The 25,538-nt window shown below is 33.7% G+C and overlaps 1 protein-coding gene across 5 annotated transcripts in view; it reads left to right on the forward strand.

Annotated features, from left to right (window-relative positions):
* The window catches only part of OPA1 (OPA1 mitochondrial dynamin like GTPase), a 78,949-nt gene that overhangs the window by 5,452 nt on the left and 47,959 nt on the right, over positions 1-25,538 (forward strand). For 2 of the 5 annotated variants that reach the window (XM_061166839.1, XM_061166843.1), the window contains exons 4-16: positions 1,239-1,346; positions 1,970-2,023; positions 2,704-2,771; positions 12,351-12,461; positions 17,327-17,380; positions 20,198-20,302; positions 22,321-22,407; positions 23,016-23,129; positions 23,843-23,923; positions 24,048-24,122; positions 24,431-24,502; positions 24,585-24,684; positions 25,251-25,381. In XM_061166839.1, the coding sequence (XP_061022822.1) occupies positions 1,239-1,346; positions 1,970-2,023; positions 2,704-2,771; positions 12,351-12,461; positions 17,327-17,380; positions 20,198-20,302; positions 22,321-22,407; positions 23,016-23,129; positions 23,843-23,923; positions 24,048-24,122; positions 24,431-24,502; positions 24,585-24,684; positions 25,251-25,381 (1,160 nt within the window). The remainder of the gene's footprint in view (positions 1-1,238; positions 1,347-1,969; positions 2,024-2,703; positions 2,772-12,350; positions 12,462-17,326; positions 17,381-20,197; positions 20,303-22,320; positions 22,408-23,015; positions 23,130-23,842; positions 23,924-24,047; positions 24,123-24,430; positions 24,503-24,584; positions 24,685-25,250; positions 25,382-25,538) is intronic. The other 3 variants (XM_061166841.1, XM_061166840.1, XM_061166842.1) reach the window with 3 other exon arrangements.

The raw sequence follows: 25,538 nt of genomic DNA on the forward strand, positions 1-25,538 counted from the left end.
TACTCAGAACAGCTTCACCTAACTAGCTCTCTTTGAGTACCTTGGTTACCTCTACTTTTTATTACCAAATTCCTTAAAAGCCTGCTAGTGGCCAGAGTAATTTCTCCTATTAGTCTGCCATTGTTCCTTTTTCTAGTGATAGGTGAGAAACAGGTATATGTGACAGTTGTGATTGCCAGTAAGTCATGGTGATCTTTAGAAAAAAAAATTGTCTGATGAAGTTATTTTCCTCAGGTCTCTCTTTATAGACTGTGTAGAGTTTTTTTAGACTTTAGCTTAGGTGTATACAGGGATGGATTTAATCTCTGCATGCACTGTTCACAACACTTTCTTAAAGATTGTTGCATTGATAAAGATATTTACAGGAAAGCAGTCCTTCAAATTATTTTTCTAACGTTTATGAGGAGAGCTTTTTAACCTGATACATTCACCAATAATACACTGTAATGGCTACGAGCCTCAGTTCTGAAGCTAGGCTACCTAGTCTTAAACCTGACTGCCCCACTTTGCTGGGCGCACAGGTCCTGCTATGTCTCTGTGTTCCATTCCTGATCTGTAAAATGGGGCTGATGAGAACTGATTTGTAGCGTTTCCACGAAGATGGAACAAGTTAATGCTTTTATTGCGTTTAGAATAAGACTTAATACATATTTTTATTTTGAGAAACTCTGTGTTCTGTCTTCTCCAGAGAAAGTTAGAAAAGCCCATCTTGAATCAAAAGACACTGTAAAGTTGTACCAAACTTGGACAAAGTTGTTGAGTATTTGTAAACAAAAATAAATACTTGGTCACTTTACAAATAAAACTAGCAAAAATAAAGGCTTTTCTTGGGTTCATAGACAGTTTTTTCAAAATGGTAACATAAAAGGAGAAAGAGAAGTAATGAAATTCTGTTCTTGAGTTTAAACTGACATTACTTTTTTAGAATTTGGGCCAGGTGCTACGAAAGATTTTTAAAGTACTTCTGATTCCAATCCAGTGTTAACATTTATACTGTGCTTCTGTCTCAAGGCATTTAACTTATGAATCAAAAATATCTAAGCCATATGTTTGGGCCTTTTTAAAAAATTTTCGTGGCTTATAGAATATCATCAGAATAACACATTGTTTCTAATATATGTAGCAATTATAGTTGGAATAGAAAAATGGAAAAACTAAGTTTGTATATGATTATTTAAATTGTATGAATGGTTCAGTAGTCACATTTTAATATGGAGACTACCTTTTCTTTTCTTCAGAGAAAATTAGAAAAGCGCTTCCTAATTCAGAGGACCTTGCAAAATTGGCACCTGACTTTGACAAGATTGCTGAAAGCCTCAGCTTACTAAAGGACTTTTTCACCACAGGTAAGGAAAGACCTGTGTTTGATCTCATTTAAAATATCAGGAAACACAGAGGAAAGATACTTAAGATACATTCATTTTTTCCATCTTTTCAATGAAAATGTTTAGTACAAATAAAAGCCAGGTTTTTTTATTAGATAAAACAAAATTTTGTTGCTCCATAGTTTTAATTTTTTTTAATTTATTTATTTTTTGGCCACATTGCACAGCATGTGGGATCTTAGTTCCCTAACCAGGGACTGAACCCACGCCCCCTGCAGTGGAAACAGTCTTATCACTGGACCACCAGGGAGGTTCCCGTGGTTTTAATTTTTGTCTGACCCAGCAAAATGAAAAATTTCAAGAACTTAAACATCTTGGCTTTAGTCAGTGAGGGGAAAATAAGACACTTGTTCTTGACAAGTAGATGAGACTTCCTGTGTGTTTGCTTTTCATAATTGATTAGAGCCACTTTTAAAACATTTAATTATAATGGACCATTATGAGTAGAATTTACTAAGGTCAATCCTGGTGTATTTGCCCAATTCTGCCCTACCATGATATAAATCTGAGGTCTCAGACATCTTTGTTTGCTCATTCCTATTAAATTTTACATTTCTATTTCCCCTTTTGCTGATTTTTCACAGGTCACAAATTGGTTAGTGAAGTCATAGAAGCTTCTGACCTACTTCTCTTGTTAGGTGTGTAAACAGATATTTTTGCTGATCTTAACATGTCTTTTAAATGCTTCTAATAAACTAGTTGCAAATAAAATTGCAGACCAAATTTATAATGCTACTTGTGCTGAATTTTAAAATGTCAGAATTATATTGGGCAAATTCATTATCCTAAATTTAGGTGGAAATAGTAAAATAATTATTTTGTGATAAAACTAAAATTCCTAAGTCTGTATCTACATTATAAGATTAAAACTGTTAAAAAGAAAGTTTGCTTAACCAAACTATTTTCTTGAACCAGATCTGGTTGTTTCTCATAATTGAAACAAAGTCATTTTAGTTTGTTTCATCTGTCCTGTCACAGTTGACATTTTTACTTTTTTTACTGTATGTGGTCTGTTATGGCAGTAGTGTATGGCTGAACTGTAAGTACTCTCTTGTAAAATAATCCTTATCAAAGATTCTTATTTTTTAATTGTACTTTTCAGTGACATTTTAAAAAATCAGTTAAACAGGTCCTATAATGGTTTTGAAAAATTTTTTTCTTAGTTTACCACTTTGTTCCTTAAAATAAGAATAGCTTTCCAAAATGATTTTTGCTCTAAAAATCCACTTACCTTTCAACTGACTAAATATATTATGGAATTTAGTTTAGACTTTGAGCTTCACTGGAGAATTTATAAGACTGCGTATTTATCTTTAAGGTTCACCTGGAGAAACGGCCTTTAGAGCGACAGATCCCGGATCTGAAAGTGACAAGCGTTATAGAAAGGTAAGTATAAAGGAGCACTCTTCACATAGACAGTCTTGAAAGATTTTTTTAAAGTTTTTACCTGCCCTGGAAGATTTTAAAATAGTTAACATCTGAGAAGCAAACATAACATTACTCGGTGGAGGTATTGTTCTTGGTGCAAAACGCGAGGGATTTGTGCAACAGTTGTGGAGATAGAACTGGATAAGCCAGTTTCCCTCAAATATGTTTGAGAAATATTAGTTTCCAGGGTTTTGGCAACAAAGGGTTTTGTTGTTAAATATGTGTGGGAGAAAACTGGTGTAAATAAAACAAGCAGGCTTCTTTTCTCTAGGATTTCTCAGACCTTGATGTATGCATGTGCATTGTGAAGCTATAAGAGATTTGTCAAAATGTACAGAGTTTTCTAGATATATTTACCAACAAAACCCTTTTTTCCATGAAATATCTTCTAGATACCAGTGTTTCATGATATACACTTAGGGGAAATCTTAAGGAAATAGCAAGTTTGTTACTGGGGGATATAGATTTCTATTACATTGGTAGTCATCAAAATTATGTATGGAGTTATTTAGGATATGCTAATTTCCATACATGCTTTAAAATCCATATAAAGTTTTAGGAGATTTGCTGATGTAGAATAACATGCATTGTTGCGTATTTATATTCATGTTAGCCCAATATTGTCTTAGTCTTCACTTTTTTCATCTTTTCAAAATTGTAATATAAGTGATTCCTTGAAAGCTTTTTTCAAAATAATACCTAGGTAAATAGATATCTGGAAAATACTCTATGAACATTTAAAAATTAAGTACAATCATTTAACAAATAATGAAGGTTATTGTGGTTGTAATGCATTGAGGTAAATAATTTCATGGCTTTTGGGGGAAGCAGGAAGAAAATAATTGCTTTGTGTAGATTTCCATCTGGTTTCCTATCCTTCAGCTTTGAACTTTTTATGTGATATTCCACGTGTCAATTATATTCAAAAGCTTTTTTTTTCTTTTGTCTTTTAACCTGATCTTTTGGAGAAAACATTTTTCAAGATGTGTGTATGTGTGCATGTGTATTTGTCTTTTAACTTGATCATTTTTCATAACCTTTTCCATTTCTTTTCCTTTACCCTTGGCGTTATTTTGACCAGGGACACCCTTGACTGTGCATGCTACTGGGAAGAAAAATCTGAATAGAAATTAGCCTATGATGATCAACTTTTTTTTTTGAGCCAAAGACTTGACCCTTGCTGCAGGTAGATTTAATGTGCAGAGAGAAAACGAATGTATCTGAGGAGAAGGAACCTCTGTTACAGAGGAGGTAGTATGATTTTGAAGTGACAAGATTTGTTGTTGCCTAGGTCAGTTAGGCGAGGCCTGCATCTCTGTTCTTTTCTGACATGGCCTACGATTGTTTTGGTTCATGAGAATCCTGCCTGTTTTGGCAGGATTATTTCATGACAGATAATTATCTCACGACAGATAATTCCCTTATAATCCTGCTAAAGTGATAAATGAGTAGTAGTAATTGATAAGGGGTCAGGAGCTTTGCAGTATCGAAGAAACAAGAGAAGTAATCTCTGAAAATTTATTTATATTTACAGATTTCACTTTATACAGTAGTTCAGTTCAGTCACTCAGTCACGTCTGACTTTTTGCAACCCCATGTACTGCAGCACGCAAGGCCTCCCTGTCCATCACCAACTCCCGGAGTCCACCCAAACCCATGTCCATTGAGTCGGTGATGCCATCCAACCATCTCATCCTCTGTCGTCCCCTTCTCCTCCTGCCTTCAGTCTTTCCCAGCATCAGGGTCTTTTCCACTGAGTCTACTCTTCGCATCAGGTGGCCAAAGTATTGGAGTTTCAGCTTCAACATCAGTCCTTCCAATGAACACCCAGGACTGGTCTCCTTTAGGATGGACTGGTTGGATCTCCTTGCAGTCCAAGGGACTCTCAAGAGAGTCTTCTCCAACACCACAGTTCAAAATCATCAATTCTTCTGTGCTCAGCTTTCTTTATAATCCAACTCTCACATCCATACATGACCACTGGAAAAACCATAGCCTTGACTAGACGGACCTTTGTTGGCAAAGTAATGTCTGCTTTTTAATATGCTGTCTAGGTTGGTCATAACTTTCCTTCCAAGGAGTAAGTATCTTTTAATTTCATGGCTGCAGTCACCATCTGCAGTGATTTTGGAGCCCAGAAAAATGAAGTTTTCCACTGTTTCCCCATCTATTTGCCATGAAGTGATGGGACCAGATGCCATGATCTTCGTTTTCTGAATGTTGAACTTTAAGCCAACTTTTTCACTCTCCTCTTTCACTTTCATCAAGAGGCTCTTTAGTTCTTCTTCACTTTCTGCCATAAGGGTGGTGTCATCTGCCTATCTGAGGTTATTGATATTTCACCTGGCAATCTTGATTCCATCTTGTGCTTCCTCCAGCCCAGCGTTTCTGAAGATGTACTCTGCATATGAGTTAAATATGCAGGGTGACAGTATACGGCCTTGACATACTTCTTTTCCTATTTGGAGCCAGTCTGTTCCATGTCCAGTTCTGTTGCTTCCTGACCTGCATACAGATTTCTCAAGAGGCAGGTCAGGTGGTCTGGTATTCCCATCTCTTAAAGAATTTTCTATAGTTTATTGTGATCCACACAATTAAAGCCTTTGGCATAGTCAATAAAGCAGAAGTAGATGTTTTTCTGGAACTCTCTTGCTTTTTCAATGATCCAGCGGATGTTGGCAATTTGATCTCTGGCTCCTCTGCCTTTTCTAAAACCAGCTTGACATGGTTTTAGACATGAGACATGAGGGCAAATTTTTTGCTTTATTTTATAATTCACTTTGCTTGAAGATAAATACTGCTGTAGACTATTTCTTTTTAACTTTTCCATAATTTATGGTGATTACCTTTCCGTTAAAAACTCATCAGTTATTTCCAACTATTTGTTGTAAATACTACATCAAATTCTAATTAAGCCATTTTCATAGGTTAAATCAGATAGTATTTTATGTAGTATAAATATTTACTATACAGAGATAGTATTGTCAGTCTCAACTAGTGGTTTTGAATTTTATTAATATGCAGCATTATTTCAAGGCTTAACTGTGTATTCGTGATGTTTGAAAATAATGAACTCAGACAAGATGCAGATACATGGATTGTAGAAGACTTCTCTGTAAATGGGTGGTTGACTGTCAGCATGGGAAGGGAGACCTTAGCAGAAGCCTCTTTGAAATTAAAACATCAAGTTTAAAATATTGGGCAATCATCAGAGGTGGTAGCATAGTAGACAGAGTTCAGGTAGTGGCTTTTTGATTGGTTTAGTGTGGTGTCTGAGAGCCCCAAGATTTAAAATAATGGTCATGGCTTAGCTTGATGATCGATTGGTTTATATCAAAGTTTCTAGGTAGACTTACTTAGAAATGTAAATGTGAATCAGATTTTTTTAATGTAATAAAAAGCATTCCTATGAATAGAACTAAAAAGAAAATTGTGTTCTTTTTAATAAGAGAAAACATCTGGGAAAACACTGGTGAGTAGAACAGTTAGGAACCTTTGTAAGTCAACTTAAGTGAAAGTTACAGGGAGTTCCAGGAACATAGAAGTCAATTGACTTGAGTCGACAGAATGAAAACAAAATAGATTACCTGTGGTTCCCAGTCTGGAGTTGTGTTCTTTAGGTGTTCTGAAAAATTGTAATTGAGGTCTTCAGAAAGTCAGAAAGCATATATTTCTGGATAATGCTGCACAGGCTAACTAAACATCAATCAGATTTCTTTGATTTTGCCTGGATTTATATCTGTTCAGTTTGTGGACAGTAGTTATGTCTATCAAAAGCTCTTGTATGTATTTTTGATAAATAAATAAATGGAAAAATACTGAAACTACATTTTAGTAAATGCTTTTAATCAGAAAAGTTTAAACTTGTGTCCACTATAGAAAAATACTGGAAAGAGCCCTTAGTGTGAACTTAATAATATTTTTGAGATCTGGAGACCTGAAGGCAAATTCAGAATTGGAGTGGCAAGCCTTCTTAATGAATTTATGGACTCACCTGGTTTGTAAATCCCCAGATTTCTGTATTCAGTCATAGTATGTCTAGGAAATGGGACCATATAGTGTATCTCCTCTTTTTAGATTCAGTAACATTGTTGTGTTGTAGTGAAAATTAATTTGTTAAATGAGACATTATCTGTGCTTTTGTTCGATCATGTTTCTGATTGGTCATAAACATCTCACAGAAGTAGGGAATATAATTATTCTGAAGGTTATAAGTACATGTATAATTAATAGAAAATATTTGAAGTCCAAATCATAAAGTGTTGTTACCATTTTAAAAATAGTAATGTTCTTCCTTTCCACATGTTACTATAATTCTTATTTGTGTGGCTTTACTTATTTTGTACCTCCCCACTTCTCTCTTCCCTTTCTCTGCCTAATTTTCCCTTATCCTCAAAGTCCAGCTCAGTCATTACCTTCATGAAGCCTTCTATAACCATTTTAGTCCCAATAATTATACTCTTAACATTTAAGACAATTGACAGATGAAGCACTGTTTACTTTGGTTTCCATTCTTAGTATTTAATGGGCTACTTCTGTCACAAAATCTCTGTTCTGAAAGCACCTAGGATATTGCTGAACTCTTAAAAATCCATCAATTGATTTAACTCGGTAAAAGGCTAATTTAAAGTAAGTAAATTTGACTAATGCTAACAAGAGTGGGCCCAAATATTTTATGTAATGTGTCATTTTGCTGTGATTACCTGTGAATTTCTCTTGGCCTTCAATATTTGACAACTACTGAGGAGAATAAGAATGTGAAGGAGCACATGTGCTTGGATTTCTGAATTGTAACAAAGCAGTATTGCTTAAGTGGGATTTACATTTCTGGAAATCCTCATGCAACAAATGATGTAAACTATAGCAAAATGAAATTCTCACAGCAGCACCATCAAGTAGCCACAGATTCAGGAAGCTTAAGTTTCCTGAGCAGCTAACAACTAGCAATTGTACGTGATTAGATACTTAAAATTTTATTCCTTAATAATCATATTGCATTTTTATGTTTTTTTACATTAAATATATACTGTGTACATAACACTGTCTTTAGGTGTAATAATTTGGAACAAAGGGGATTTGGTAGAAATTGTAATTTTGATAAAAACTATTGGTAATAGACTGATTTCTTCATCTTTTAAAATTATCATTTGTAGAAATTGTCCAAATAGTAAAACAGGATATGGTATTTCTGAATTGGGGCAAGTTAAATAATTCAAGTAGAAAGACTTGTTTCCTTTTGATATCTAATATTAAACATATTTTGATTGGCTCTGAATATCTTGAGAAGAATTATATATTACTAGGAGGGAGAAAAGTAGGAAAATAGATCTTTATAGCTAATAGCAGAATTATTCAAACTTTGAAAAGTAGATTAGTGCCTAGAAATATTTTTTAAGCGGAACGGGAAAGAAGTTTTTACTTTCACAAAGTTGTTTCCTGGACCCCAAACTAATAAAACAGAGGTTGGCAAGCTTTTTCTTAGAGGTTCAGATTGGAAGTATTTTAGGTTTGCAAGCCCTATGGGCTCAGCCAGCCCACGATAGTTTGCCAGTTCCTTCTCTAAAGAGTAATTTACATGTGTCCTCTGAAGTGTTGTAGTTTTACCATTTTCCTTATTAACGTATAGGTTGAGCCTGAAGGGTCAAAGACACTGAAAATAGTGACTGTAGAGCTCACAGGATGCTATCAGGTGTAGACACTGGAGTCACACTGCCTGTATTCAGACCCTGCCCTTCCGGTTTTCTGAGGTGTATGAACTTGGATAAGTTCCTTAGTTTCTCCAAGTTTTTGGCTTCCTCTTCAGTAATAGGGGGCATGCTACCTGATAATGGTTAGTGTGAGCTTTTCATAAAGCCCTTCAGCAGAAGATCTGGCACATAATAAAACTCAATAAATATTAATATAATGATATTATTACCATCTAATACTTTGAATTGTTGCATGAGTTAACAGCATATTAATGTTATTTGATGAATTTCTTCTTATTTCCTGTTGAGTCTGTTCTGGGAATTGTGATAAGTGGGAAAAATGGATTGTAGGGTTGATGTGTAGCTTATTTACAGAATAAGCAATTTTTAGGAAACCCAATTTGGATTTTATGCTATAAACTTTGTGTATTTTTGCAACAAACATGTGCCAAGCCCTAACCTAGGTGCTGGCCATGACATACCTAAGTGTCAAGACCTTATTCTATGTGCTAGGTATAAAAACAAACAAGGTATAGACCCTGCTCTGCTATTCATATTTAGAATACTGTTAAAAATACAGTATTTTATTTTTTTGGCCATGCCTTTTGGCTTACAGAATCTTAGCTTTCTGACCACCAAGGATCAAACCTAGGGCCATAGCAGTGACAGCTGCAAGTCCTAACTACTGGACAGCCAGGGACTTACCAAAATGTAGTATTTTAAATGTATTCACATAAAAATGAGTCATAATTTTAAGGTTTTTAAAAATAATAACCATCAACTCTTAGAGGTTTCAGCACTTTCAGTTTATGTCTTGGTTTTTGGCGTTATCACTGATTTTCTTGGTCTGACACTATGCTTTTTTAAAAATCCGAGAACATTGTACATGCCATGTGGGACCATGAGAGCAGCAGTGTCAAATTGACAGTAACCAAGAGTTGTTTTGAGAGTGTATCATATGTGGTTGTTTACAATAACTACTATTATAGACCACAGTTACTGCATTTTTAATATATATCATTTAAAAATAATGTACTGTTTCTTGAGAGAAAAATGTCTGAACTTGGGAAAATATTTATTAAATGTTTTGTTTATATAAGGATGTATCTTACACAGGAGGCACATGCGTTTTTCTTCTTCCTTATTCAGCATGGCCTTGGCTTTAAAAGCTAGCCTAGGAGTGCTTAGAGTGAGATGTGTTGCCTAAAATAAAAGTAACCTTTTTTAGTTGTAGAGTATAGTGTAAATAGTTTTTTTCTGTGTCTAATTCTTGTTTTCTTCCTACTTTTTTCAGGAGGTAACAGTTAATTTCAACTACCTTCACATAGCAGTGCTTCAGTAACAGACTTGGAAGGAAAGTGAGGTGTCACTAGAAAGAGGGTGTTTTTCTTGTACTTTAATAGATGTTAGAGTATTTACCATACAGTTTGTATATACATGTAAGGAATGGATTAGGGAGGGGTGTTTAAGTTATCAATAAATAAGAAACCTGTGCCTAAGAGACCAGCACAGTTTAGAAATGTGGAATATTTTCTTACTGCTTTGGCATTTTATAAACTATAATAATGGGGATTATGTTAATTAAAGCACAGGCACATTAATGTGTAAGCCAACATGGGATGCCTTCTTTAAAAGACAACTATTTTGAGAAGTCTAAACACTTGGATGAGTAGAAGCTATTATGATAAATGACTGAATAAAAATGAGCTGGGTAATTTCTTTCTGCCTGATGAAAGGCAGTGATACATGAAATGAAAGAAAAGGACATAAAAAGTTACGGGAATGATGAGGCTAGTGAGTTGACATTGCATTTCTTTTAGATTTATCAATGACCATAAAAATGTTTATTTAAAGAATATATCTAAAAGATAACTGCAGTTTTTTATATTTTGTACTATTGAATCTGGAAACAAATGTCGAAATTTCAGTTATGTTACTTGCCACTTTGATGTTCTCTTACTTGTCATGCAGAAATATCAACTAGTTTCATCCTTTGATTTATAGTAAGTCAACCAGTTTCATTATATTGGTATAGCTTAATGTATTAAACCTAAGAATCAAGGTGAAAATTCCCCTAATTGTTAATATTTCCCTTAAAGTGCTGTACTATAACACAGCTTTTCTTTTTTTATTTATTTCTTTTCTAGTGAGCTTTTTTATATATATATAAATCTTTGGATTATATAAACTAACTTATGCTTCTGGGTGAGTCTGCTAATTATAATGTAAATGTAACATTAGTGTTTCATTTTAAGAAGCTTTATGATTATATTAAAGAAAATAAAGTATTTTTGGCAGTTAGTTATAAACCTGTGAGGCTATTTGAAACTCCTTAGATTATTTTAATGAAGTTTTATTTTCATTTTTAATTTTAATTTTCCTAACTTTTTATTTTTATGACTTGGTAAAAATTGAGCCCATTGTTCTCCCAGGTAAACTATTCTTATGAAGGTTAAAGAGTGACTTCATCGCAACTTTACCTTTTTAGGGATTCTAGTTGAGAAAATATAAGGTTCATAGAATTGTCAATTCCCAGTTGTTACTTCTCCTACATTTCTTGAGGTTGATTATCTAATAGACTATCAGTTAAAAGCGCTGTATAGAAAATGACATGTATTTTAGTTTCATTCCACAAGTGAATGCACTGCCTTAGATGAACATTTCATTATTATTAAATGGAGTGAATTTTAAGCATAAAAATGGTGATTACTTTGTACATAGGTCCAAACTGAGTTTTGTTTCTGTTTTGTTTTGTAACAACTGTATTATCTCCATATTTTAATTATGTTCTTTAATGGAAGTCGTGCTTTAGTAATTAATGTACCCTTGGTTATATTCTCAGAGGCCATTTTTACTGAATGTCAGAACAGCTCATAAAAAGTGAAAATTCAGTCACACTTCTTATTTGTTGTTGTATAAAGTTAAAACAGTACCTCAAACATTTTTTAATTAAAAAACTCTTAAATTTTAATCAAATAAGATTATGTGTGTAGGCATGTAAAATTATGAATTAATGTAAAACTTTGATTAACTTGATGCTCAAAACTAAGTTTTCAGGGATATTTATTGATTTATTTACTTTTTGGCCATACCACATGGCATGCAGAATCTTAGTTCCCAAACTAGGGATTGAACCCGTGCCCCCTGCAATAGAAGCAGCCAGAGTCTTAACCACTAGACCACACAGGGAAGTCCCTTGCTGCTGCTGCTGCTAAGTCCCTTAAGGGATCTTTAATTGAAGACATTAGATGTTAAGGAAAAAAATTTACTTAAAAATAATGATTTAATAAGTAATTAAGCTATTGTGTATTCTCCATTTAGTCTTAAGAAACTTGACGGTTGAGAATTAGATTCAGGCCTGTAAGATCAACACTTGAAATATCACTTTTGTTTTTTTTTCCCCCTATGTATCAAGTCAGGAACATACACTGGTTCGTATTGGCAGTTCAGAAATACGAGTGGAAGTATTTGTTTCTCAATGTTCCTATTACTCATTTAGTTAACTGTAGTTCCACCTTCCTTGAGCATTCCAGTTAGTCTAGGTTTTACTGTATGTTGATATTATATCTGGCTCATTTTGTTTAGCAAACAGTCACTTACTGCATTTTCCTTTTCACTTTTTAGACTATGGTGTTTTATATTTGAGACATAATTTTACTGAGGGGAAAAGTGGAAATGTGGTACAGAGCCCAGTTATATAGTGGCTCTAAAGGTACATAACTGAGTTTCCATTTTTGTTACAAGCTATCCATTCCTCCCTAACTTACATCTGTTCCTTTCTTGTGCCCTTTGGTTTAACATTGTTCTCCTCCCCAATTTTCCTCTTCTCCTGGCTGTAAACTCATGGCAGGGTCTGCTTGGTGAGCTCATTCTCTTACAACAGCAAATTCAAGAGCATGAAGAGGAAGCACGCAGAGCTGCTGGCCAGTATAGCGCGAGCTATGCCCAACAGAAGCGCAAGGTGATGGATGGTTTAAGGGGGCTACTGATTTGTTTACACTAATCAGCTGTTTCTACCAATATCATGTCACCTTAATCCATTCATGGACTACAGTTATGAGAAATTAGTTTTGATAAGATAAAAATATGAAAGATAATACAGATATGCAACTTGCTAGAGTATGCAAACAAACCCAAAATATTAAACATAGTAATTTATTTTCTGAAAATTAGATGATCTGTGAGGGTTCATGGACTTGTACTTAGATAATTGTGAATTGCAGTTTACTTGGCCCAATTATTGAATCACCCTAAATCTGTGGCCAACTTGTCTATTCTCTAAGTTTTCACTTCTAAAATGAAAAGGGTTACTGTGAATGACCATGTTGGTTTTGTTTTAGTTAAAATGATTCAGCAGAGAATTCTTGTTTCCTACAAAAGAAAACTATTTTGACCTAACTTTTGGACAGTTATTCTTAAATACTTTGATAAACTTGTAATAAAACTTTTGACATTTATTAACAAAGTCAGCACAGATTTTCACCTTGTCCACTGAAAAATTGAACATTGGAAATTTGATATAATTCTGGTCACTAAAGGACAGATTCTAATAAAACTCAGTGTAACACTGTACAAGTATTTGCTTATAGGTGTCACCAAAAAATCCTTAAAAATAATGCTTTTGGCTTTAGATGATCCTATAGTGTAGATCCCCAGGTTAATGTCCTAAAGAGACTAGAGTGAAATGAAGTGTTTAAAATGATTTTTAAAATTTTATTGTAAGATCTTGACATCGGCTAGTTACATATATTAGAAAAGTTTTACAGTTAGGTATAAATCTTAGAAAAAATGATCCAGTCATATAATTAGTTTCCTGTACATTCTGATATTGAAATCAACCAGTATTACAGATAATTAGTGAAATGATCCTGCTGGCTAACCCTGTCGCATTTGGTGGTGGTTAGTACTTGAGAGTTCTAATCGTAGTTTATTTTTTCAGTGTCGCTTTCTGGCTTTTCTCAATTCCATGGCTGTGAAATCAACTGCTATATGTCATTTAGCTTTCAGTAAATGAATAATATAGGTGGAAATAGAAAACAAATTATTTTCCTGCTTGTGTTAAATCACAGGAGCACTTAGTATAAATGGTGTTTAGCATTTTCTAGTCTCATGCTGTTCAGAGTACCACTTACATATACTAACAAGTTGGATGCTCAGGCTAAGCATCTGTCCTTAGCTTCATTATGAACAAGAGGGAAAGGAACTGTTATGTTTTGGTGTGTTAGTTAGAAATAGGAATATAGCTCTTGTTTTCAAGACCACTAGGTCTTGTTTTTTTATTAATGGTAAAATAATTTACAGTGAGCCCCATAGATCTGCTATTTTAAGATTCTAAGATACAGTTTAAGATTATTAATATCCTATTGAATCTGACAGTTTAAATGAAAGCAATAGTGAATACTGTTTATTTTTACGCTGCCAAGGGCCTTTTTTCAGACCTGGAGTTATCCTTCCTTTTCCTAATATTTATTGGATTATCCATGTATAACCCTTTTATTCCTCACTCTCCATATTTGTGAAAGAGCTACTGACAGGGCTGTACCTCTGTCTATTTTGTTTATTAAGATGTACTTAGAAGGGTATAGAACGGGGCTTGTTCCTGCCCACTTACCTTATGTGAAAGTAAATGAGACGAAAAACAATTTGTGCACCTCTATAATAGTATCATTCTTTTACTGTCCTTAAAGATGATTTCCTTACTGTATCTTCCCTCCATTCCCCTTATAGTTAATGCACTGGTGACTTCAGCCTTACATTGTCATAATGACCAAAGTGCTAATTTGATGAGGCTTTTATCTTTCCAGGCATTTGAGGTTTACTTGAGGTACAAAACCACAGCTACTTTTTGTCATTTTTTGATGATTCTTTCCTACTACATTTTGAAAATATTAGTAGGCCTTCTTTTTTTTTTTTTTTAGTGCTTTCTGGGTTTTTTTTTTTTTTTTTTTTTTTGTAATACTACACAGCATGTGAGATCTTAGCTCCCTGACCAGGGATCAAACCCGCACCCTCTCCAAGGATCTTAACCACTGGACCTCCAGGGAAGTCCCTATTTTTATCTTATTGGTAGCAGCTAGTAGATTTTCCCTGTATTATTCAAGCAGAGGAGCTCATGCAGAGGTAGTAGATTAAAACTGCCATTGGTAGTTTTGCCTCCTGTAAATGTGTATGTACACATACATAGAAATTTTTGCAAGTCTTATACATTTCCATATTTCAGAATGTTTACAATTCCTTAGTAGGAAGAAATACTTAAAATTTAAAAATCAGGCTTGCTTTTGTTAGGAGCTAGTAAAGGTTTTTCTCTTTCAGCTTTAGCTTATTTCTGCAGAGGGTTCCACTCTTTCTCCATCAGTTTTACAGCCCTGGAATTGTAGGAAAGCTCTGGTTTCAAGACTATTGATACCCATTTCTGTCAGGGTGAGTTTTGAACTAATTTCATAATTAAAACTATATTAAACAACAAGACAAGGACTTACTGTAAGTAGCTGAATTTTACTAGTAAAGTGCATCAAAATAAAATATATCCCAGGTTGCTAGTTAAGACCTCAGATAAATGATAGACTAACAATAGCATGTATTATTCTCTTAAAATATGTTAAAGTGTCTTATCACTAATCTTTAAGATTTATTTTGTGAACCTAAAGGTTTTAATCTTGTTTCCTATAAAATCCTAGATTTAATTCTTGACTCTTATCATCAACCTGTCTTTTATATAATATAGTATTAATCTTTTAATTTAACGTTAAGGAGATAGGAATGGTATTGGTGAAACTATGCATGAGTTATTCCTAACAGTCACACCAGAAGGGCACATGATAAATTTAAATACTTAAAAAATACAAATTTATAAAAATCCTAAGTCATTGTTGCTAAATACTAATATTAGCATAAAAATTGTGTTTGTAATATTCTAATAACCTTATATCATTTTAACTCTTTATGTATCTGTTTTATTTTACCACATTGTCAAGGTTAGTCCTTTATAGTCCTTGGCTTGTGCAAACATTCTGTTTTATGTAATTATATTGCTTTTTAAATTATTACCGCAGTTGTAGAGATATGTTGGATTTTCTACTGTAACGTAGATTATATTGCATGATATCATTAAATATTCACATCCTATACTAATACTGTTTATACATTTCATACTACTTTAACTTCAGTTGGATGAATATTTAATGGAACAGAGTAAATCAGAGTAACTTTACAGATGAATTGGGAATATAATCTACATAACAAAATTTTTATGATCACATTGGTGTGTGATATCATGTGTATGATCACATTATGAGTGTGATATCATGCCATATGATCATAATATGGAATTTATTTCTTCATTGGCCTTCAGGATTTTGTTCCTTGGGTTGTGGGCTCCTCAACACGCTTGTTTTCTCACATTTTAGGAGATGATTAATAATTCTTTTCCATTTTACACAAACACAGTCAAATGAAAAACGCTTCTGTCCAGAAGCTGCTGCTTGCTCTACAGGAGTGGGAAGCAGTAATACAAAGTTTGTTTTATGTTGCATTTTTCTAATTCACAAAATAAAATTTGAAATTTTTAGACAAAGGCTTTTTAGGAAAAAGCAGTTATGGATTATGTACCTATTATTTCTAGCAAGTATTGTCATTTTTATTTAAAAGAAGTTTGGGGGGTAATTTTGAGAAAGCATTTGGAAATAGGAATTAAAATCTCAAAAGTAACGTTTTATTGCATGGATAAGAGTTATTAATGTCCACTTCAATAAGCAAATCATTTAGAATATTTTCATATGTATTTGCTACCATGAGGTCTTGGCTGCTTAAGTAGCCAGTGAAATCAGGATGAATAAAGATTTACATGAGTTTTAACTTGATTTTTGTCTCCTGTGGAATAAAATCATGTTTAAAAATTTTGAGTACAGAAATTAGATAATTATTTTGAGATTGAGAATGGCAGCTTCGGCATCTCCCTAAGGAGTCACAGCAGTTGTGTGGGTTTGTCCTAAGTGACATCATTTAACTGCAATTGGTTATTGTGTTTTATATTTAGAATTGTGATTACTTTACAGCCTGGTGTAGAATAAAGTTCTTTATTTTGAATATCTTATCTTAGAACTATTAGCATTAGTAATAATTAGGAGTCATTTCCCCAATACCTGTGGATTTTATCCTACTTTTGTTTTATTTTCAAATCAGTTTTGTTTGCTTTACTCAACTTCATTGCCTCTGATGCATTCGCTTTATTATGGGTTAGAAGGTCTTGCAGTGGAACTAAATTTAAAAACAAGCATCTGGCTCCACTTAAAGCTCTGAAAATGCACTTGTTCTTTGCACATATTAAACACTTTCCTACTTATGGAATAGAAATGGATAAGTGTTTTCTTAAAAGATACACTATGACCAATGAATTTTTTCAGTAGCTGTACATTATAACGCATCTGACTTTGAAAACATTTTTATAAGGATTTCAGTGCTTTATTTCTCAGGCATCCAAGTCCCTGTGCTTGAGTACAAAACAACCTGTCAAGAACATAGTAAATGTATGTGTTGATCTCTTATTTTTCTAACAAGCCAGTCATAAGAAATGACTACAACGGCAATAGGAAGATGATCTCTTTTTAAGGTTTTCATTTATATAAACTTTTCAAGAGCTGTTTTTGTTGATGAATAAGGTTACTTTCTTAAATAAGCATTTGATTTAAAATTTCCTTTGATTAAATATCCATATAAAGTCTATAGTTTTTACTCTTAAAAATGGTTTCTTTAAAAAGTTAACTTACTGTATATTCTATATAAACCTAATTCTACTCAAATAAAAAAAAAATTATTTTAAATATTTAGGTGTCAGACAAAGAGAAAATTGACCAGCTTCAAGAAGAGCTTCTGCATACTCAGGTAATACTAATGTAATTGTTAGGTAAAAAGAACCAAAGAGTTTGTCTTGTACTCTAAATTTGGTGCTGTGGAAATTTATCTGAGCAGAGTTTGTAGTGATTTAATGATAGAACCTTATTACTATCATCAATAGATGTCCCCACAAATGCAAAAGCTAATTGAGAAATAAGGAATAATGAAGGAACTTGATAAGCTTAATTAACTCATTTATGTGTAAAACCTATTGTTGAGTGAATCTTATGCTTTTAATTTTAGAGGGAGACTATGGCAGAAAAGATGGGGGAAAGTGACTTGTCCTTGTATAAACCTGTGCTTGCCTTTTTACATTGATTGGCTAATTCGAGTAACAGTTAAAAGAAATTGAAGTGGAGTTCTTTCACAGTTCTCTAATGTCCAAAGCCAATCAGATAATAATCTTTCTAAAGGTATTACTATTTCTGACACTACTTTAAAGAGTTATTCTCTTACAGTTGACGATACAATTATTATTTTAAAGAATTGTTCTGTGCAATGTAATCAAGTAGGGAACATTCTCGTGAAAAATTGCCACATTATTCACTCTATCATTAATTATTCTCTATAGATACAATGATATGTGGTAATTAAGTTTAAAAAGACTCATCGGGTCTCTTTTTAGGGAAAAGTACAACAAAGCAATTTAAATAAAATTAGGAACCAGTGTATGTTGTCTCAGGTTTTCTTCATATCTATGTATTGATTCTGATACTCAACAGTATGTTAGAATCAAGTGTGCTCTGAGCAGCCCTAACATTGTTATGATTACAGTCTGCAGCTAGAAATTAAGAATCACTGGCCTCAGAATGTGATCTCTGGAGCATTAGCATCAGTGATACTCTTTGGGAACTTGTTGGAAATGCAGATTATTGGTCCCATCCCAAATGCACTGAATCAGAAACTCTGGATATGGAACTGAGCAGTCTTTGTTCTTAAAAACCCTCAAGTGATGCTGCTGAGTTCTTAAGTTTGAGAATTACTGGCCTAGAACTTTGCAGGATGGCCTAGTAGCACATCTCTGCAGGAAGCCTGCAGACTGACATATACTAAAGAGTGTTTCCAGCACCAGAAAATGTAGACCCCATAATTGATTCTGTATTTACCAAGTGAACCAGTAGAAATCCTACCACTGTTGTATATACCTGTTGATATCAATCCTTCCATTTGTTGGAAGCTGGTAAGCATTGTTGAAAGTACTTTATGGAGAATTCATGATCTAATAATGGCATTATGTATATTAATAGTGTCCAGTTGAAATAAAATGCAAGCCATGTGTACTTTTAAATTTTTGCATTAAAACAAGGGTAAAAAGAAATAGGTAGAATTTTCATGTTAATAATATATTTAACAAAGTAGATCTAAAATAGTTATATATCTAGTTAGTATAAAAATATTAATGTGGTATTTATGTATTTTATAGAAATCTGATGTATGTTTTATTCTTAACACACACCTTAGTGCAGACTAGCCACATTTCAAGTGCTCAGTATCCATATGTGGCCGGTGGCTGCCATCTGTATTAGACAGCATAGGTCTAATTCTTAGATAACTGCCAGAAGTTTGTTGTATGTACTGTTACTGAATATAAATGAACAAGTTCTGTAAAAATATGTTTATAATATAAACTAGCCTATAGTTCTACCTGTCTCATACTATATAATTTCTTAAATTTATCTTAAATTGGACATTCTCTGAGGATAAAGCCATGATCTCTTGTTATTTACTTTGTGCTTGGAAGATTGTAACAGCCTAACATATTTTCCAAGAAATATTTTCCATCTCCCTCTTTCCATTAACAAAAGACATGTTACTGTAAAATTAGACAAAAACATCCAGTTGGTGGGAGGGGATGTATGTATACCCATGACTGATTCATGTTGATGAATGGCAGGAACCAACACAATATTATAAAGTAATTGTCCTCCAATTGAAAATAAAATTTTAAAAAATCTAGTTGGTTGTAAGAAAGAGTAATTCTTAATAATTTTCTGAACATGATTAATGTTTATAGAAGAAATAATCGTGTATAAACAGAGAAGACCAGTTAGAAAAGGATCACATTTATTGGAGAATAGTGTGTAGCCAAGCATCTAATTTGACAAAAAAGCCTGTATAAACGTTTTAGTCTTTTAAATTGTTCTTATGTCAGTATTTTAAAAATTAATGTGTAATCTCTGACCATAGAAACTTACCAAAACCTAGAGGAGTTTGAGCCCTCAACTCAGACCTATATTCAAAACTCTGTGACCTTGGATAAGCTCCTAAGCATCTCTAACCTCTGATTCCTAACCTGTATAACCTTTGCCTCACGTGAAGCCTTAAAGAAGCTAATACAGGTGAAGCACTAAGTAAAGGGCCTGTCATGTAACTCATGGTCAGGTACCGTTAGCTATTTTTATTTTATACCATTTTAATAAAATAATATAGAGGCATAAAGAAAATTTGAATTTTTGTCAAATGTGCCTTAACTGAAGATTTAAAATTTTGGTGCAGGAAATAGTGCTTCGTAGAGATACTTAAGAGCTTGCCTTTTAAACTCCTTTTATTTTTAGTATTTTTATTAATTTCTTCAACATAAACAGCAAAGAATTTTCCAATAAGATGCCAATTATAACAGAAAACTATGAAGTTCATTGTTTGAGATAATATGCATCATTATTTTGTTCAACATTTTCATAGTTGACTTTTAAATGAAATAATTCATTTTAAGTACTTCAGGATCAAGGAATATTTTAATTTATACTTAATGTTATTTTTTAACTGATGGTTTCTTAAAAAGTTATTTGTATTACTGTGTTGCAGTTAAAGTACCAGAGAATCTTGGAACGGCTAGAAAAGGAGAACAAAGAATTGAGAAAATTAGTATTACAGAAAGATGACAAAGGCATCCATCATAGAAAGCTTAAGGTATTTTAAGTGTGTCTTATTATTTCTCAAAACTCTGCCACTTCACATTGTGTATTCATCAATATCAGTTTTTAAGGAACTGCAAAGGGTTCTATTGTCCTTTTCTTTCTAATCTTGTGTCCTTAGGGAAAAGGGAGGTCTCCTCTTTTATTAAGACTTCGTAAATTATAGTCTCCAAGCATTTGTTTTTTTTACTAGATCCATAAATTCTTCATGCTTGTGAATCGATGAATCAATTTATTTTTTTCTGAAATATTGAAACTTCCCCAGTGGCTCAAATGGTAAAGAATCTGCCTGCAATGCAGGAGACCTGGGTTCAATCCCTGGGTGGGGAAGATCCCCTGGAGAAGGGAATGGCAACCCACTCCAGTATTCTTGCCTGGAGAACTCCATGGAGAGAGGAGCCTGGCAGGCTACCGTCCGTGGGGTCGCAAAGAACTGGACAGGACTGAGTGACCAACACTTTACTCCTAGGTTTGCTTCATTTCTGCAACTGTAAAATCAGTAAGTTAATAGAAAATTACATATGTCCTATCTTTATTACCTTACTTGTAAATGCCACTGAATCAAGAGGCCACTTTCTTCAGTTTTACAATAGTTAACATTTTCTTCTGGAAGGTTCCTTGGGCATTTTAAAGAATTTTTGAAAAAACATGCTGGTATTGTTATCGGCATATTGATAATTACCATTATCAGTAAATTCAATGTTATTATTACCCACTAAACCAACCTGTATGTGCTACATTAAATTGAAATAATTCTTTTTTTAACTTAAATGTCATATAAGTAAACAGAATGTATATGTAGAAAAACTGCAATAAATCATGACACATGCATTTTGTGGCCACGGTCCAAAGATATACAGTTCTGGTTTAACCAACATGTATTACTAGTTCTGACTCCAAATTGCAACTGCATAATACTAGCATGACTTTATTTATAAGCCAGTATGTGGCAGTTGGAAAAGTCACATCCAAATGTTGATAAATATGGAGAATTTACCTGAGAAATTGTATTTTCTCTCATTAAGTGAAATAGTAATGAAGATTTGAAAAGTTTGTTGTTTAGGTCAAAGGGATAATAGTTGCTTTCCTTTTAATTTTAGGTGTCTTTTAAAAGAGATGAAAGGAACTTCAGGCCCTCATTTTGTTCCTACTTTGGTATTAAAACTTACCTTTAATTATTAAATGCCTGGCCTATTTATATGTTCAGTCATTCCTGAAATACTTGAAGCTTGTTATTTTCCAGAAAACATGTTTGACCCTGGTTTTACTGAGAGAACAGTACAGGATGTCTGCTCCTGGTGCTCTCACATTTTAGTCTGCCCAGTTATCAGTATACACTACTCCTCCTTACTGATTTAACAGGAATTTTGGTGATTCTTTCTCTACTTTACCCTTTCTTCAGTCTCTCTCTCCCTCTCTGACACATACACCAAACATTCCTTTCAGTTGGTACCTGGCTTATTGGGCCTTTTTAGTGTTAATGGTCTTTCTTTGTTGGGCACTTAATATTAGCTCATCAGTATTTTTTTTTTTTTAAATATTTATTTATTTGTCTGCTCTGGGTCCTTAGTTTTAGCATGTGGGGTCCTTAGTTTCTCTTAAGTTGCAACATGAAGGATATTTAGTTGTAGTGTGCAAATTCTTAGTTGTGGGCATGTGGGACTTAGTTCCCTGCTCAGCGATCGAACCGGAGCACCTAGCATTGGGAGCTGGGAGTCTTAGCCACTGGACCACCAGGGAAGTCCCTAGGTCTTCAATATTAAACAATAACCTCCCTCTTTTACTGTTTAATTGAAAGATTAGAAAATCCTGAATTAACATATTGTGTTAAATCAGTGTCTTTTGAAATAGATTGGATAAGAAAGTATGGAATTTTATTCTGTACTGTTTTACATTTACTCAGAATACAATTATGAGAACTCCTTGAATTTATCAGCTTTTTTATCCTGACACATCTGTGGGTTTTTAAAAATGTTTTCTGTATTTTATAATATTGATTTTTGAATTTTATAGAAATCTTTGATTGATATGTATTCTGAAGTTCTTGATGTTCTGTCTGATTATGATGCCAGTTACAATACACAAGATCATCTGCCAAGGGTAAGTGAAAAATTAGTACACAGTGAAATTGCCCATTAGCAAAAAAGCATGTTAGTTTTTTAAAAAGTTATGTGTGTGTATACATAGGCAAAGACACAAAATTTTCTCTATAATATTCATGTGTTCTAGGTGATGTCTCAAGCATTGAATGTTGTTTGACTATTTTGGTCCATTAGTTTACTTATATTTATGCATAATGAAGGCGGGCTTTCAGATATTTGGCATTATATGTTCATGATGTCCATGATATTAAAATTCCTGAATGGTAGATAAAATTAGGTATATAGGAGAAATATAACCTCACAGAATTAAAAATGTCTTTGTAAAGAGTAAATTAGCTGTGGAAGAGATTTGTGCAATATTAATGTTAATTTGGTTTTAACTAGTGGTTTAAATTAGTAATAAAAATTTGGCTATAAATAATGGACCCAATTAATGTTTTGCTGTTTATTTTCAGTACACATCCATGTATAAACTATCATTTTTTTTGTGGATATTTTAAAATCATTTAACTGGACAGTTTCTAAAGACTAATTCTCAGCAGCATTCCAAATGTATTTAAGTTCATATAAAAAAATATGAATATGTGGTATTTATTTTGTGGTAAGGTTGTTGTGGTTGGAGATCAAAGTGCTGGAAAAACGAGTGTGTTGGAAATGATTGCTCAGGCACGAATATTCCCTCGAGGATCTGGGGAGATGATGACACGTTCTCCAGTTAAGGTAAGAAACAGGCTCTCTGGGTCAACAGACTTACTGTGGTGATCGTTTTCTAATGTGTTTAAATGTTGAATCACTGTTTGGTACACCAAAACTAACATAATATTGTTTGTTACCTGTACTTCGGTTAAAAGAAAAAGATAGGCCAAATGAAGTTCTTCAGGGAAGTAATCACTTTAACAAAGTTTGTCCATTGTGTTGAAATGAAGAATTTTGACCAAAAAAATAACTGATATGTAGCATTTGGAATTATTCCTAGTGTAGGAATTAGTAGAAGTCACCCCTCAGACAAGAACAAAGATCAGGAGTTTGGGGCTTGCCTGTGGGATGTTCACAAAGCAGCAGCTGCATATGCAAGTTTGGAGGGCGGTCTGGACTAGAGACAGAAATGGAGGAGTCATAATCAAACATCTAAAAGTGGTAGTTAACACCCTAATGGCTAAGATTGCCTAGGGAGTGAATGGAGATGGAGAAGACATACAACCTCTGACACATTTAACTCTCAATAAGTAGATGTTAAAGAAATGAATTGTTACCTAACTTTACCATTGATGTGAAATGCAAAATTTCCTTTTAGTTTTTCAAGTTTTGGTTGAGATTGATGGTTTTGTACTTGGTACTCTCTATAACATTAACTGGGAATTGGAACCATGTAAGTACTGTGGGAATTAATAGAAATTGTAAATACAGTCTTCTCAATTTTCTGTTAATTTCAGGTGACTCTCAGTGAAGGCCCTCATCATGTGGCCTTATTTAAAGATAGTTCTCGGGAGTTTGATCTTACTAAAGAGGAAGATGTAAGTAGATTTCATATGAGGTTTGTATGTGTAATTTTTTATAATCTGTGTAAACATAAAAGACAACTAAATGGTATATTTAACTGACAATTTTCTTAGGATTTTGTTGTTTTCCCATTGATAGCTTGCAGCATTAAGACATGAAATAGAACTCCGAATGCGGAAAAATGTGAAAGAAGGCTGTACTGTCAGTCCAGAGGTAAGTGCTGCAGTTCATGTCAGCCGTGTTCTGTGGAGATCCAGTGTTTTATGATTTGAAATCATAGAGCATTGATATTTAGATTGAAGTAATTCAAAGATACACAGTCTTTTTTTTTAATATTCCAAAGAATGTATCATTTTGTGAAAAAGTTTTATGAAATAATTACTCCCATAACTTTTTTCTGAACCACATATCTAAATGAATGAGATAAAGAATTTTCAGGATATGTGTCAACAAAAAAATTCCTAACAAGCTGCCTCTCAAAGTTTTTTGGCTTTTGGGTTTTTTTTTTTTTCCCTGAACAGACCATATCCTTAAATGTAAAAGGTCCTGGACTACAGAGGATGGTGCTTGTTGACCTACCAGGTGTGATTAATGTAAGTGTATACAAAGCACGTATCTTATCTTATTCTGTTGTGGCAGACATTTATAATGACCTTTAAAACCTTTTTCTTCAAGACTGTGACATCAGGCATGGCTCCCGACACAAAGGAAACTATTTTCAGTATCAGCAAAGCTTACATGCAGAACCCTAATGCCATCATACTATGTATTCAAGGTAAATCTTATTGAAAGATTTTAATTGCACTAATATTCTTCCTTATTTAGCAATCAAGGTTTGTTTTACATATGTGTTCCATAAACACGGGCTTCCCTGGTGGCTTAGATGGTAAAGTGTCTACCTGCAATGTGGAAGACCCAGGTTTGATCCCTGAGTCGGGAAGATTCCCTGGAGAAGGAAATGGCAACCCACTCCAGTTCTCTTGCCTGGAAAATCCTGTGGATGGAGGAGCCTGGTAGGCTACAGTCCATGGGGTCACAAAGAGTCGGATGCAACTGAGTGACTTCACTTTACATAAACATATAAAATAAATGTTTTATTTTGTCCTCTTGTTCATTTTATTAGTAAGTAGAATTAAAGTTGGTAATATGTTTGATGAATTTCACTGTGTAGGCATCATAGAAATTCTTATTGGCTAGAATTTCTTTTCACAACTAAGATAAAATATTAAGGAAACATGATCTTACTATAGTGTAGACACAAGACGACACAGTTGTAGCTTCTTGAAGTTTTAAAAACCCACTCTGTAACCATCACTATGTCATTTTTCAATGTATTTTCAGATGGATCTGTGGATGCTGAACGCAGCATTGTTACAGACTTGGTCAGTCAAATGGACCCTCATGGAAGAAGGACGATTTTCGTCTTGACCAAAGTAGACCTGGCGGAGAAGAACGTGACCAGCCCCAGCAGGGTGAGGGCAGGCTCTTTAAGCAAAGCGTTAATTCTGACAGAAACTGACTGGGGACATCTCCTGGTGAAGTACAAGTAGTGATGGGGTTTTTTTTGGTTTTCATTAAAAAAAAGCAAAGTATTGTAAAGTTATAGTAAATGATGTAAGTGCAGAATTG

This window comes from Dama dama, chromosome 19 (genome assembly GCF_033118175.1).
Source record: "Dama dama isolate Ldn47 chromosome 19, ASM3311817v1, whole genome shotgun sequence".
In the NCBI taxonomy this organism is placed as follows: Eukaryota; Metazoa; Chordata; class Mammalia; order Artiodactyla; family Cervidae; genus Dama; species Dama dama.